We start from the raw sequence: 13,638 nt of genomic DNA on the forward strand, positions 1-13,638 counted from the left end.
ATTAGCCAGAAGGGCCATACTGGCCAACTGGACCTCCGCATCCACGCCCTCCATTTCACAGGTCAAAAGGGATCTCTTACAACTCCTTTTTCGGGACAAAATTAATGCCAACCTGGACCACCAGAAAGCCTCCAAACGCTTTCACGACAGATGGGACCTTTTTATTTTGATGCAGCTCTCTCCACACGACCGTACGCTCCTTGATAAACACTCATTTGTGTACAAAGATCCTCGTCAAACATGAACTATTCCACTACTGGATGTCTCCCTTCAATGGAGTATTGGACCTAAGCCCACTTCCCCCCCCTCTTCTTTTTCCTCCCCCCCCCTCTCCCATCCTCTCTTCTGTTTTTGCCATATTTGGTTAGTTCCATGAGGTTAATTTTAGAGTCTCGGGGCTATTAGATCCATCCAGTTATAGTCTCCTCATGTCTGTCTAATCCTATTAGGGAGTGGATTAGTGTCCGCTCTCGTTTAAGTTTTTAAGTCTTTTGTTCTTCCTTTCTTTTCTTGTACACGCCTTAAAGATGATGAGAGTCTCGTCTTGTGTTATAGTCTACTTTGTACACTGTACTTTACATAAAAAAAAGAAAACACTTGTATCTGCTGATGATGACTTTATGTACTGTTCTAACATTTTTCAATAAAAATTTATTCAAAAAAAAAAAAAAAAAGTGGAAGTAAACTCCCCTATCGTTTTCAGCCAAGGAAGCTGCCATCTTTGCCTCTGTTTAATCTTCAACTGCTATGGTGCTGCACATGTGATTCGTTATGACACCAGCCATTGGATGGTTTGATCGTTTGGCTGAGAGCACAGCCAATGTGCAGTTAGCATTCCCAGAATGCCTTTTTTTTCCAACTGTTTAAATCGTTGGGTTTACTTCCACGTTAAGAGAAAAAATTCTAACTGTACATAGAATTATCAAAAAAATCAAATAACAAAGAATGAAAAAAGAGAGATCCATATACATTTAAAAGGGAAACAGCATGAGCTCTGGTGTACAATATTCTAATGGATGTCCAAAATACCACAATAACTATGTACAATTCACCACTGTGGATTGCCATATAGGATGGCCCCCACGCGTTTCAATCTCTATTAGATATAAACAATCTTTTTCAGGGGGAAAAATGTGGGTATCTATAATGTATCAAATACATGCCATTAGTGTTCAATATTATTTACTTTGCTTTATTTACATTTATAACAGCCTGTATATACAGGAAACTAAGGTGTTATATTGAATCCTACCTTAAATAGGAAACCAAATATTATCAACCAGAGTATATTTTGGAGATCACCCAAACGAGCGACAAGCAGGTGGCCCCACTCTGCCTACAAAAGGTCACGTGTATAAATTAGGGGTGCAGCGGTGTGACCTTTCAGGGCAGACTTGCCCTCTTTTAGCTCAGAAGACACAACACACATTATCATAAACATAAACACAGGACACATTCACATAATAGTGGGAGCCCCCAGTAGCAGACGGACCATTTCCTACACTTTACAGAGGCCAATGTGATCAGCTCTTTCAATTAACATGTATAATGGCCATTAGTCCATACTCATACTCTTAGACCTCTCTGCTGCCTTCGACACAGTTGACCACCTGCTCCTCCTCAGCAAACTACACTCCCTTGGCCTCTGCAATTCTGCTTTATCCTAGTTCTCCTCCTACCTATCTCCGCGCAATTTCAGTGTCACTTACAACTCCATCTCCTGTTACTCTCTCTGTTGGGGTGTCATGGTTATGCAATAGCTTGTCTGCTTACCTGTTCCCATGTGTTCATCTAGAGACCAGCCGGCCCTCACCTGTCTGCTTTTGTAATCCATCCTCTGGCATGGCTCCACCCTAGCTCATATCAGGGAGCTCTATATTAACCTGTGCACTGCAGGCCAATGCTGCTGATCAACCTTTGTGTGTTAGCTTCCTGTTACCTGCCGTGTGCTCTTCTGTTGTTCTTTGGCGTGTCCTTGACTATCCCTGTTTGCCTGTGATCCTGACCTTTTGGTGTGTCCCTGACTATTCCTGTCTGCTTGTGGCCCCGACCTTGGCTTTGTCCCTCACTATCCCTATCCTCTTGTTGCCTACTGTGGGTGTGAGCTGGGGGACCCTGGCCATCGCGCCCTGGAGCCAGTTGCAGCCAAGTCCATCCTCATCACTAGAGGCGCCGGTGAACACCTGCTGGCTCTTAGACTCCGCGCCCCAGGGAATCTTACGCTCTAACCCCAGTGGGATCTGTCCCCCGTCTGCAGCAGTCAGCCATAGGGTCCACAACCTTGCGGTGCACTCCTGATCCCTACGGTGTGCATCTGTCACCTCGCCTCAAGGTGACCTGACAGTTTGATCAGCCATGGACCCGGCTGACGTGCCGCTTCCTACAGTCGATCCCTTACAGGGCTTAGTTCGCAGACTTGAGACCCAAGAATCGGATCAGACCCAGGTGATGTGATTCCTTCAAGATCTGGCTTCCCGCTTCGAGCAGCTACAGGCTTCTTTGGGAACCCCGAACCTGCAGCCTCAAGTACAGTCAGCAGCTGCACCTATCGGACCAGTTGCATCCACGCATGCATTATTACTGCCAGCTTTCTCTGGGGACTCCAAGGCTTGCAGGGGGTTCCTTAGCCAGTGCACAATTCATTTTGAGCTTCAGCCCCAAAACTTCCTGTCCGATCGGGCAAAAGTAGCATATATCATATCCCTCCTGTCCGGCAAGGCGCTAGCTTGGGCTGCCCCTCTGTGGGAACTGAATGATCCAGTGGTTTTTAGCCTGTCTGATTTCTTGAAACATTTTCGGAATATCTTCGAGGAACTGGGTCATGTCTCCTCAGCGGCTAGAGCTCTTTTACGTCTCCGTCAAGAGTCCGCGTCTGTGGGACAGTATGCTCTTCAGTTCCGTATCCTCACAGCTGAATTGAGCTGGAATAATGAGGCCCTAGTTGCAACCTTTTTACATGGCCTCTCTGATAGAGTGAAGGATGAATTAGCAGGAAGATCCCTTCCTGCTGATCTGGACGGTGTCATCACCTTGTGTAACCAGATCGATATTCACTTTCAGGAGAGGGCCCTGGAAAAAAGACGCCAGCACTCCCCGATCTTTAGGCAGCCTGAGCCCCCAGTCCCTTCTCTTCGATCCGAGGAGCACCCCTGCCTACCGAGGAACCTATGCAGTTGGGCTGGACTAAGTTATCTCCCGAAGAATGTGCTAGGTGCAGAACTCTGGGCCTATGCCTCTATTGTGGGGCCAAAGGTCATTTCTGTGACACTTGTTCTCTTCGTCCGGAAAAACGCTCAGGGCTAATACATCTGGAAGGTGGAGTATTAGACCCTGAAATATCACCTTCACCTTCTCGTCTTCTCCTTTCTGTGTTGCTTCATGTCTGTGCTTCCTCTCGTTCGGTCTCAGCACATCTGGATTCTGGAGCCGCTGCCAATTTCATGGATTGGGAAACTTCATCCTCCATGAGACTTACCCTTTTGCCCCTTACAACGCCATTGGTGGTCTTGGCAATTGATGGCACGGTTCTCCCAGGGGGCCCTATCCGCTTCCAGACTCTTCCTGTTAAGATCAGTAGGGACACTCCACCAGGAGTGGATATCCTTCCTTGTCTTACCTAAGGCTTCATCTCCTATCATATTAGGTCTTCCTTGGTTACGGCTCCATTCTCCACACATTGACTGGTCTGCTGGATAGATCCTGGCTTGGGGTTCCTCCTGTTCCTCTTCCTGCCTACTCAAGGGTACCCCAAAGGAGAAACTTCCTGTTACCACCATCCCAGTATCTTCTGGTCTTCCCGCTGTATATAGCGATCTCTGGGATGCGTCCTGCAATAGTAGGACTGATGCACTCTCTAGGTCATGTGGTACTCTGGATGATGGCCCCACCTATGAACCTGAGTCGATCATTCACTCCAGTTCGTATAACCATTTACCTTTGCCTGTCCCTAATCTCCCTTGGAAGTACAGCCAGGCTAACTTATCTGCAAATTCCACAGTCGCTATGCCCTGTGATGCGATTGAGATAGTCGCTACACCTGACAATACTATTCAGTCGGCCTCTGCACCAGTTATGCCAGTCCAGCCCATGCCCAATGAGCTTCCTGCTTCTTGTTCAGGACCTTCTGTGACCTGGCCTCACCCTACTGCTACTATGTCCGTTCAAACACGTTTAAGAGGCTCAATCCATCCTTTGGATAGAATACCTCATTCGGCTAGGAGGGGTTTTCAATCTTTTTCTCAGGGCTTTCTGCATTCTGTTTGTGTTTCAGCTATCCAGCTTGACTCTTGTGTCATGTTACCTTCTAACCAACCTGACCTCAGGGATCCACTGACCTCTGCCCAGTCTGGTGGTCCTGTTATGGATGCCCAGCTCATCTTTAAGGATCTGGGGGACCCTACTCAGGCTCCTGATCTTCTCATGCCCTTACCCATTCCTAAGAAGCCTTTAGTCCTCAAGTCCTCTCACCCTCTCCCTACCTCGGTTACAGTCTCTGAGGATAATCTAAAATACGAGGTTAGTCAAATTTTGGATTCCCGGCTCCATAAAGGCATTCTTCAGTACCTCGTACACTGGAAAGGGTTTGGCCCTGAGGAGAGGTCTTGGATCACTGCATCTGAGGTCTTTGCTCCTAGTCTGTTCAGGAGGTTCCATCTGGAGTTTCCCTTTAAGCCTGGACCCAGGCGGGGGAGGGGGAGGCTTCGTAAGAGGGAGGGTACTGTCATGGTTATGCAATAGTTTGTCTGCTTACCTGTTCCCATGTGTTCATCTAGAGACCAGCCGACCCTCACCTGTCTGCTTTTGTAATTCATCCTCTGACATGGCTCCACCCTAGCTCATATCAGGGAGCTCTATATTAACCTGTGCACTGCAGGCCAATGCTGCTGATCAACCTTTGTGTGTTAGCTTCCTGTTACCTGCTGTGTGCTCTTCTGTTGTTCCGTTACCGACTTTGGCGTGTCCTTGACTATCCCTGTTTTCCTGTGATCCTGACCTTTTGGCGTGTCCCTGACTATTCCTGTCTGCTTGTGGCCCCGACCTTGGCTTTGTCCCTCACTATCCCTATCCTCCTGTTGCCTACTGTGGGTGTGAGCTAGGGGACCCTGGGGGTCGTGACCTGGAGCCAGTTGCAGCCAAGTCCATCCTCACCACTAGAGGTGCTGGTGAACACCTGCTGGCTCTTAGACTCCGCGCCCCAGGGAATCTTACACTCTAACCCCAGTGGGATCTGTCCCCCGTCTGCAGCAGTCAGCCGTAGGGTCCACAACCTTGCGGTGCACTCCTGATCCCTACGGTGTGCATCTGTCACCTCACCTCAAGGTAGCCTGACATGAGGTACCCCAAGACTCTGTCCTTGGGCCCCTCCTATTCTCACTCTATAATTCTTCCCTGGGCCAGTTGCTAACCACCCATGGCTTCCAACACCACCCTCTATACCGATGACACCCAGATCTATCTCTCGACTCCTCAACTCACCCTCTCGATCTCACGGATCTCAAACTTACTAAATGACATATCGGTATGGATGTCACACCACTTTCTCAAACTCAGTCTTTCTAAAACTGAGCTTGTTATATTTCCTCCTTCCCGGTCCCCCCCCCCCATGATTTTACCGTTAAGATCAACAGCACAACCATTGGTCCCTCCACACATGGCAGGGTGCTGGGTGTAATTCTTGACTCTGACCTCTCCTTCAGCCCCCACATCCAATCACTGGCTAAATCCTGCCGCCTTAACCTCCGCAACATCTCCAGAATTCGACCCTTCCTGACTTATGACATCACAAAACAACTTATTCACTCCTTGATTATTTCCCACCTTGACTACTGCAACTCTCTCCTTAATGGCCTACCCTTACTCGGGCTACCCCCCTTCAGTCTATTATGAATGCTGCTGCTAGACTAATACACCTCACTAACCGATCCGTGACTGCTGCCCCTCTCTGCCAATCCCTTCACTGGCTTCCCCTACCCCATCTTATAAAATTCAAAATTGTAACCACAACATACAAGGCCATCCACAACATCGCCCCCAGCTACATCACCAACCTCATCTGAAGATATCGCCCAAATCTTCCACTTAACTCCTCCCAGGACCTCCTGCTCTCTAGCTCCCTACCTTGTTACGTCGTCTCATGCTTGCCTTCAGGACTTCTCCAGAGCCTCTTCCACCCTCTGGAACTCTCTACCCCGGTATATCCAATCAGCCACTAAACTGTCCACCTTAAGGAGATCTCTGAAAACTCACTTATTCAGGGAAGCTTACCCCACATCCACCTAACGACTGTCCCCGAGCTACCCCCATCAAATCATTCCCTGCATCTATTGCCTTTTGTACCACCACCCCTTCCCTTCAGAATGTAAGCTCTACGAGCAGGGGCCCCCTGTCTCTTCTGCATTTAACTGTACTGTAATTGTGCTGTCCCACCTCTACATTGTAAAGCGATGTGTAAACTGTTGGCGCTATATAAATTGTGTATTATTGAGGAGTGCCTTTTTCCTTGCAACCCTCCCATACAAGCCACATTTGTGGAGAATTTGTGATATTGTTGACCAGTTTCCTCCTGGCTCTTTCATCCAGTTTGAAGCGATGTCCTGTTCCAGGGAGGGTCTGTGTTGTACCAAATACCTTCCACTTCTTAATAATTGACTTCACTGTGCTTCCAGGCATTGATGAAGCCTTTGACATTTGTATCCATCTCCTAACTTGTGCCTGTCCACAACTTTATCTTTTAAAAGCGTCTTGCCATCCATAGTTGACTGTTTACTTCAGTTGCACTACCAGGGAATGAAATGCTCCAAGAAAGCTCTTTTCATGTTGACCACAGCTGATCGCAGTTGAAAGTCAAGTGGCTTTATGTGCCATTGAGAAGGTGATTAGCTATACCTGATTGAGTCTACAAGTCATTTTTAGGAGGGGGTGATCCTTTTTTTTCCAACTCAGTGATTCAGTTTTTTAATTTCTTCTGACATGTTGTTGTTATTTCTGTCACTTGTATGTTATAAGTTGCACAGTAAATACGGCTGGATAAAACAAAAACTGTGTCTGTCTTTATTGCTGCAAAGCAACAAAATGCGACTATTTTAAAGGGATGGGGGGAGTTCTTTTCTATATCCACTGTATTATTTTACAGGTATATTAAATATTTTTGATTATTCATTTTATTAAATGTATTATAAATTAATTTTAATATATAATAATATATTAAATAGAAAACAAAAATATCGTGCTTGGGGCAAAACCTAAAAGCTGCAACTAAACACCATCAAAGATCAAATTATGGATCAAATCAGAAAAAAATTATACATAAAGTTGCGCTAGATGTACGTGAAATCTATAGTGAAAAAAAGTAATAAAACTCAATATAGATTATATATAAAAAGTAAATCGAAAAAAAAAAAAAAACACCATATGAAAAATTCAATCAAAAGAAAAAAAGTCCTTATAACAAAGAAATCCTGGTTCCAGCCAAAGAATGATGAACAGGGGAATCAATCCTTCTCAAAAGTTTGATGAGACCTTCCTGATTTTGTATCACTTCCAAACCGGAAAAAAGATGGACTCTTACCACAATGGATGGACTCCAAACCAACGGAGTCGTTAGCGCTGGCAGACAGACCCTCTGCAGGGATCACAGATGTGTGCTCCATTCCCACACACCACTGGGGGCGTGAGTACGTGCGAATCCTCCGAAGATTACCGTCACAGGCCGAAGTGTTCCGGAACAAGCCGATCGTCCTGCTTTTCCTCTCGGTCGGCACAAAGCAAATAAGCAAGGTGGCCGTCCGATCACTGAGTTTCTGGAGTTATCCAAAGCTCTCCAAAAAGCTGTCCTGTACGAAGGTTTTTCAGTAAACAAACCTGTAGTGAGACATAAAACACTCGGGCCGCCCGGCCATGAGCGACGGGAAAGGGAAAACAAAAGTGGACTCTGATCGTGAACATACCGTTAAACAATCGATACATTTATTAAATTAAAAATTTAAATATACAGCAGACCAGAGGTATGACCCAAAATGGCCAGATTATAACAAATAAAAAAGAAAAGAAATTAAAAACCGGTTAAATTAAGAACAAATATACACCCGTGCTGGGGAATATTCTAAGCGTGGTGGTGTCAGCACAAACAGCCCGACATGTTTCGTAATACCTTACGTCCTCCTTTTAATTTAATAAATGTATCGATTGTTTAACGGTACATTCACGATCGGAGTCCACTTTTGTTTTCCCCTTCCCTTCGCTCGTAGCCGGGCGGCCCGAGTGTTTTATGTCTCACTACAGGTTTGTTTACTGAAAAACCTTCATACAGGACAGCTTTTTGGAGAGCTTTGGATAACTTCAGAAACTCAGTGATCGCATGGCCACCTTGCTTATTTGCTTCGTGCCGACCGAGAGGAATAGCAGGACGATCGGCTTGTTCCAGAACACTTCGGCCTGTGACGGTAATCTTCGCAGGATTCGCACGTACTCACGCCCTCAGTGATGTGTGGGAACAGAGCACACATCTGTGATCCCTGCAGAGGGTTGTCTGCCAGCGCTAATGACTCCGTTGGTTTGGAGTCCATCCATTGTGGTAAGAGTCCAACTTTTTTCCGGTTTGGAAGTGATACAAAATCAAGAAGGTCTCATCAAACTTTTGAGAAGAATTGACTCCCCTGTTCATCATTCTTTGGCTGGAACCAGGATTTCTTTGTTATAAGGACTTTTTTTCTTTTGATTGAATTTTTCATATGGTGTTTTTTTTTTTTTCGATTTACTTTTTATATATAATCTATATTGAGTTTTATTACATTTTTTCACTATAGATTTCACGTACATCTAGCGCAACTTTATGTATATTTTTTTTATATAATAATATATAGCGTGTCCACTAGATGAGTGCCAGAACCCTAGGAAGTGCCCTTCTTTTTTCCATAATTATATATTATTTTATAATAAATATTATTCATTATTAATTATGATATGTATTCTATATTCATTTTAATTATATTAAACAACAATTTCCATCAATCTATTTTCCGTGGTTTACATCACATGGAAGGATTCCCCGGTTGGGCTCTCACTGATTATAATGACTACCCCGGAGTGCACAGAATTGCGCTCTGCGATTTCTGGGTTTAGTATAAAAGGGAGATTGCTTTATTGAGATAAGACAATTATATTCTGCAGCAGATGAGAAATTGATATTCCTTTTAAAGCTTGGTTATAACTTGAGACCCTTTTATGTGTAAATCTGAAGCGGAAGATATGTCCATACAAACAGCAGGAATTGTTCAGCAGCAATCAAACAAGTCGGGAAGACAAAAAGACTATTGTGGTTTTTAGTACCATTTATTTTGCTTTTTAAAGTATATCTAAACCCAAGAACAAAAATGTAATATATTGCAGTGTATAAATTCTTAACCCTTGTACACACGGTCGGAGAATCTGTCGGAATGAGTCTTATCGGACCGTGTCGTCAGATAATCCGACTGTGTGTGGTATGCATCGGACTGATTCCGTCCGAATCTCGGTCCGACCCAATTTTCCAACATGTTGGAAATATTTCCCGACCAACTGGGCCGGACGGACCTAATCCGATCATGTGTAGAGCATTTTCATCGGACCAAGTGCCACGCATGCTCAGATCAAATTCCTACATCAAAGCTATTGGCTACTAGCCTGAATGTAGTCCCATCATAACAAAATTACGTCATCACGTTCTGAAAGATCGGATTTTTCACCAACTTGCCCCGACCGCGTGTATGCAACAGTTTCGGACAAGATCCGACGGACAAAGTCAGACGGGCAAAATCCGATGGATTTGGTTGTGGAAATCTCTGACCGTGTGTACAGGGGCTTAGATGTTGTAGCTGCCAGGGCCGGACAAGGGGTGGGCAGGAGGCACTGTGATATCATATGAGGTGCGGGGGCATCACAAGGAGATGGGGGAAAGAGGATTTGTGTTGGGAGGGGGAACAATTGTTCTAGGAGGGTAAATTTGGTGAGGTGTGCTAGGAGTGCTTATTTGGGGGGGGGGGAAATTTGTGTTTTTTGGGGAGGGGATTTGTGCTATTAGGCATGATTGGGGAACATTTGTGCTAGGAGGGGAATTTTGTTTTTGGGGAGGGAACTTGTGCTAGGATGGAGGATTGGGGGGATTTGTACTGGGAAGGGCATTTGGAGTAGAGGGAAGGGGGGTTGTGCTCAAGTACACTAACGGGCCATGTTTTCAGGTTTTCCTTTACTTTGCACAGATGCTTTAAATTAATCGCAATGACATGGTATCGATAAGACCTATTTTATCTAATGCCGCGTACACACGACCGGACTTTTCGAGGGACTAGGTCCAACAGACTTTCGACGGAGTTCTGACGGAGTTCTGACAGAGTTCTGACGGACTTTCCGAATGAACGGACTTGGCCACACACAATCACACAAAAGTCCGACGGATTCGAACGTGATGATGCATGACTGGACTAGAATAAGGAAGTTCATAGCCAGTAGCCATTAGCTGCCCTTGCGTCAGTTTTTGTCCGTCGGACTAGCATACACACGAGCGGATTTCTCGGTAGGAACTGGGTCCGGCGGAGTTCTGGAAAAATTTGAAACATGTTCCATTTCTAAAGTCTGTCAGACTTTTGCAAATCAAAAGTCCGCTGCAGCCCACACACGATCGAATGGTCTTCCGGAATCATTCCGTCGGACTTTTGATGTTGAAAAGTCCGGTCGTGTGTACACGGCATAAGGGAACTTCCAAAAACATGGCCCGACGCTGCACTCCTGTGTACTTACACAGGTTGCACTCATCTGGTAAAACCCAGACACAAGATGGAAAATTTTGATCCAAAACGACCGAATCCAGAGTACTCAGTTGAAGACCGCTCCAAGTGCAGGAGACTGAAAGTCTCATCCAGGCGTTAGAGGGCCCCAGCCTAAAGCCTAGAGACAGAAGGTCTCACCGAGATGTAAGAGGAGCCCCGACCAGAAGCCAAGAGACAAAGGGTCTCACTCAGGGGTCAGAGGAACTTCAGCCATAAGCCAAGAGACAGAGGGTCTCACCTAGGGGTCAGAGGTGCCCCAGCCAGAAACCAAGAGACAGAGGGTCTCACCGAGGGGTCATCGGGAATGAAGAGACAAAAGACAGAATGTCTCATCCAGGGGTTAGAGGGCCCCAGCCAGAAGCCAAGAGAAAGAGGGTCTCACCCAGGAGTCAGAGGAGTCCCAGCCAGAAGCCAAGAGACAAAGGGTCTCACTGAGTGGTCAGAGGAGCCCTAGTCAGAAGCCAAGAGACAGAAGGTCTTGTTCCAGGAGTTGGGTCAGCTCCTATCAGGGTGTCAGAAGAACCCCAATCCATAGGCCAGGAGTGGGACAAGCAGCAAGATGCTGCAACTAAAGGCTAAGAGAGCCAAAGTGATCCAGGAGAGCTGGACAACATAGTCAGAAGGGGAGCTGCCAACAAGTGAGCCAGGTGGCTCACCATTTTTATTGTTTGGATTATGTGTGGACAACTAATGAGCATGTGAATTCTCAGTTTATTTAATAAAAGTGGTATGACAGACCTAGCTGGGACCGAGGCTCTTGGAGGGGACTGAATGCGAGCCTCTTACCTTGTAATTATGGGCCCTCGCATTTGGGGGAACGGTGCTCTTTGTGAGCTGTATGCCTGGGGACCCCTGAGGTGGTGTTACTTGGATTCAGTTCCGTGCCCCCCCCCCCCAACACATACAGACTCTGGATATGTAAAACTCCATGTTAGCACTAAGCAAGTGTCATCTTGTTTTGTGCTTGTGAGCGGTTGAAATATCTGATATCTATATTCAGACTTAGGAAGCGGTATACTGACGGAAGCACTCAATCGGAGTGTGGGATTGGTTCCGTCACAAGTGGGTTCTAGAAGATCATCTTTATTTACAATTTATTGTTTCAGTTTGATTACATTTGAAAGGTTATTTATTACATTGTGTTAACATCTGCACTATCCTTGATGCAAGCTGTTCATTTTTTTAGTTCACATATTGATTTCATGTTTCGCCAGGATTTGGAGACAGCCTGATGTTTGAATCCATGAGATGTTCTATTTCATCATTATAAAAAGAGACGCCAATGGATATCAAAAACAAAACACAAGCGACCATGTTTGAGTTTACCGGATTAACTGATGATAAAGAACTTGCCCCATTTATTTTCATGTTAATTTTTTTGGTTTATGTAATGACCATTATAGGAAATGTGGGGATGATAGCCCTTGTCTGTGTATTCCCCAGCCTTCACACCCCAATGTACTACTTCTTGAGTAGCCTCTCTCTGGTGGACCTTTTGTACTCTTCAGTTACCACTCCAAATATGTTGTCTCACTTACTTTCCCCTAAGAAGTCTATTTCATTTCTTGGTTGCGCTGTCCAACTTTACTTCTTTTGTGCTCTAGGGTGCACTGAGGCTATCCTTCTCTCCACCATGTCATATGACCGCTATGTGGCTATCTGCCACCCTTTACACTACTCCTTGATAATGACCAAGAAGAAATGTTTTGGTTTGGTCCTTTATTCCTCTTCCATCAGTTTCTTGCAGTCGATTGTGCAGACCACTTGTGTGTTCAGTCTTCCATTCTGTGGATCAAACCTTATTGTCCATTTCTGCTGTGACATCCCACCACTTATTAGTCTATCTTGTTCGCATACTCTTCATTGTGATATGGTCAGTGGTGTCCTTATAGCAATCTTTGGAACATATACATTGACAACAATCTTCCTCTCATACATTTTCATATTTCTTTTAATTTTTAGGATGACCAGTACAAAGAGCAGGCAGAAGGCCTTTAGTACTTGTTCCTCACATATTATTTGTGTCTCAACCTACATCACAGCTGTTTTCTTCACATATTTGCGCCCTTACTCAGGGAGCTTTAACATACAAGACAAGGTGACCTCTGTTTTCTATACAGCAGTGACTCCAATGCTGAATCCTCTTATTTACAGCCTGAGGAACCAAGAAGTGAAGAGACTCCTTGTCCAAGCAATTCGAAAATCTTTTTAATGTAGATATAGAATTTCTTTTCTGTAAAGTGTCTGAGAAACATAATACATTTCTAAAATGTCTATAACTCCAATCCTTAAGAAACTGCTGGTTAGAGGGGGCACCTGATTCAGTTAGCGGCAGATAGGAATAGGCAAAGATTGGCAGACATTCGCAGACTCACGATCGAACTGGACAGACTTTATCACTTACATTCTCAAAATCACGACTCTAACATCCTTTTACAAATCAACTCGCACAGACTAGAACTTGACAGAATCTTGTCTGACAGAACTGAGAAAGCTTTACGCTGGTCTAAGGTCAAGTTTCTGTTACACAGCAGCTCGGCCTCAGCTATGTTTGCTAGAAAGTTGAACCAATCTATTCAAGCACCACATACATACAGATTAAGAAACGCTCAGGGCACTGCAGTTTCCCACCCCGCTGAGATCCTTAAAATTTTTTCCAAGTTTTACGCTGACCTCCTCTCCCCCCCGGCCTCCCCTCCGGACCGGGCCCTCGAGGCTTGGCTGGAGGAGATACCGCTCCCTAAATTGACTACGGTCCAGACTCAAGCATTGAATGCCCCGTGCTCTGATCAGGAAATTTCTAAAGTTATCAAATCCCTTAAACCCTCCAAAACCC

General features: G+C 45.3%; 1 protein-coding gene across 1 annotated transcript; it reads left to right on the plus strand.

Annotated features, from left to right (window-relative positions):
- Positions 1–9,165: 9,165 nt before the first annotated feature.
- LOC143964111 (olfactory receptor 5F1-like) lies at positions 9,166–13,097 on the plus strand. The gene is made up of 2 exons (XM_077473814.1): positions 9,166–9,316; positions 12,017–13,097. The coding sequence occupies exon 2, from the start codon at positions 12,085–12,087 to the stop codon at positions 13,012–13,014; it is 930 nt and encodes a 309-aa protein (XP_077329940.1). The 5' UTR covers positions 9,166–9,316; positions 12,017–12,084; the 3' UTR covers positions 13,015–13,097.
- Positions 13,098–13,638: the final 541 nt, after the last annotated feature.

Source organism: Lithobates pipiens, unplaced genomic scaffold (assembly GCF_037356315.1).
Source record: "Lithobates pipiens isolate NorthernLeopardFrog02 unplaced genomic scaffold, aLitPip1_a1.2 Scaffold_8, whole genome shotgun sequence".
NCBI lineage: Eukaryota > Metazoa > Chordata > Amphibia > Anura > Ranidae > Lithobates > Lithobates pipiens.

What these genes read in the sequence shown, in the direction of transcription:
- LOC143964111 (XM_077473814.1), top strand. Translation starts at nt 12,085, where the DNA reads ATGGATATCAAAAACAAAACACAAGCGACCATGTTTGAGTTTACCGGA.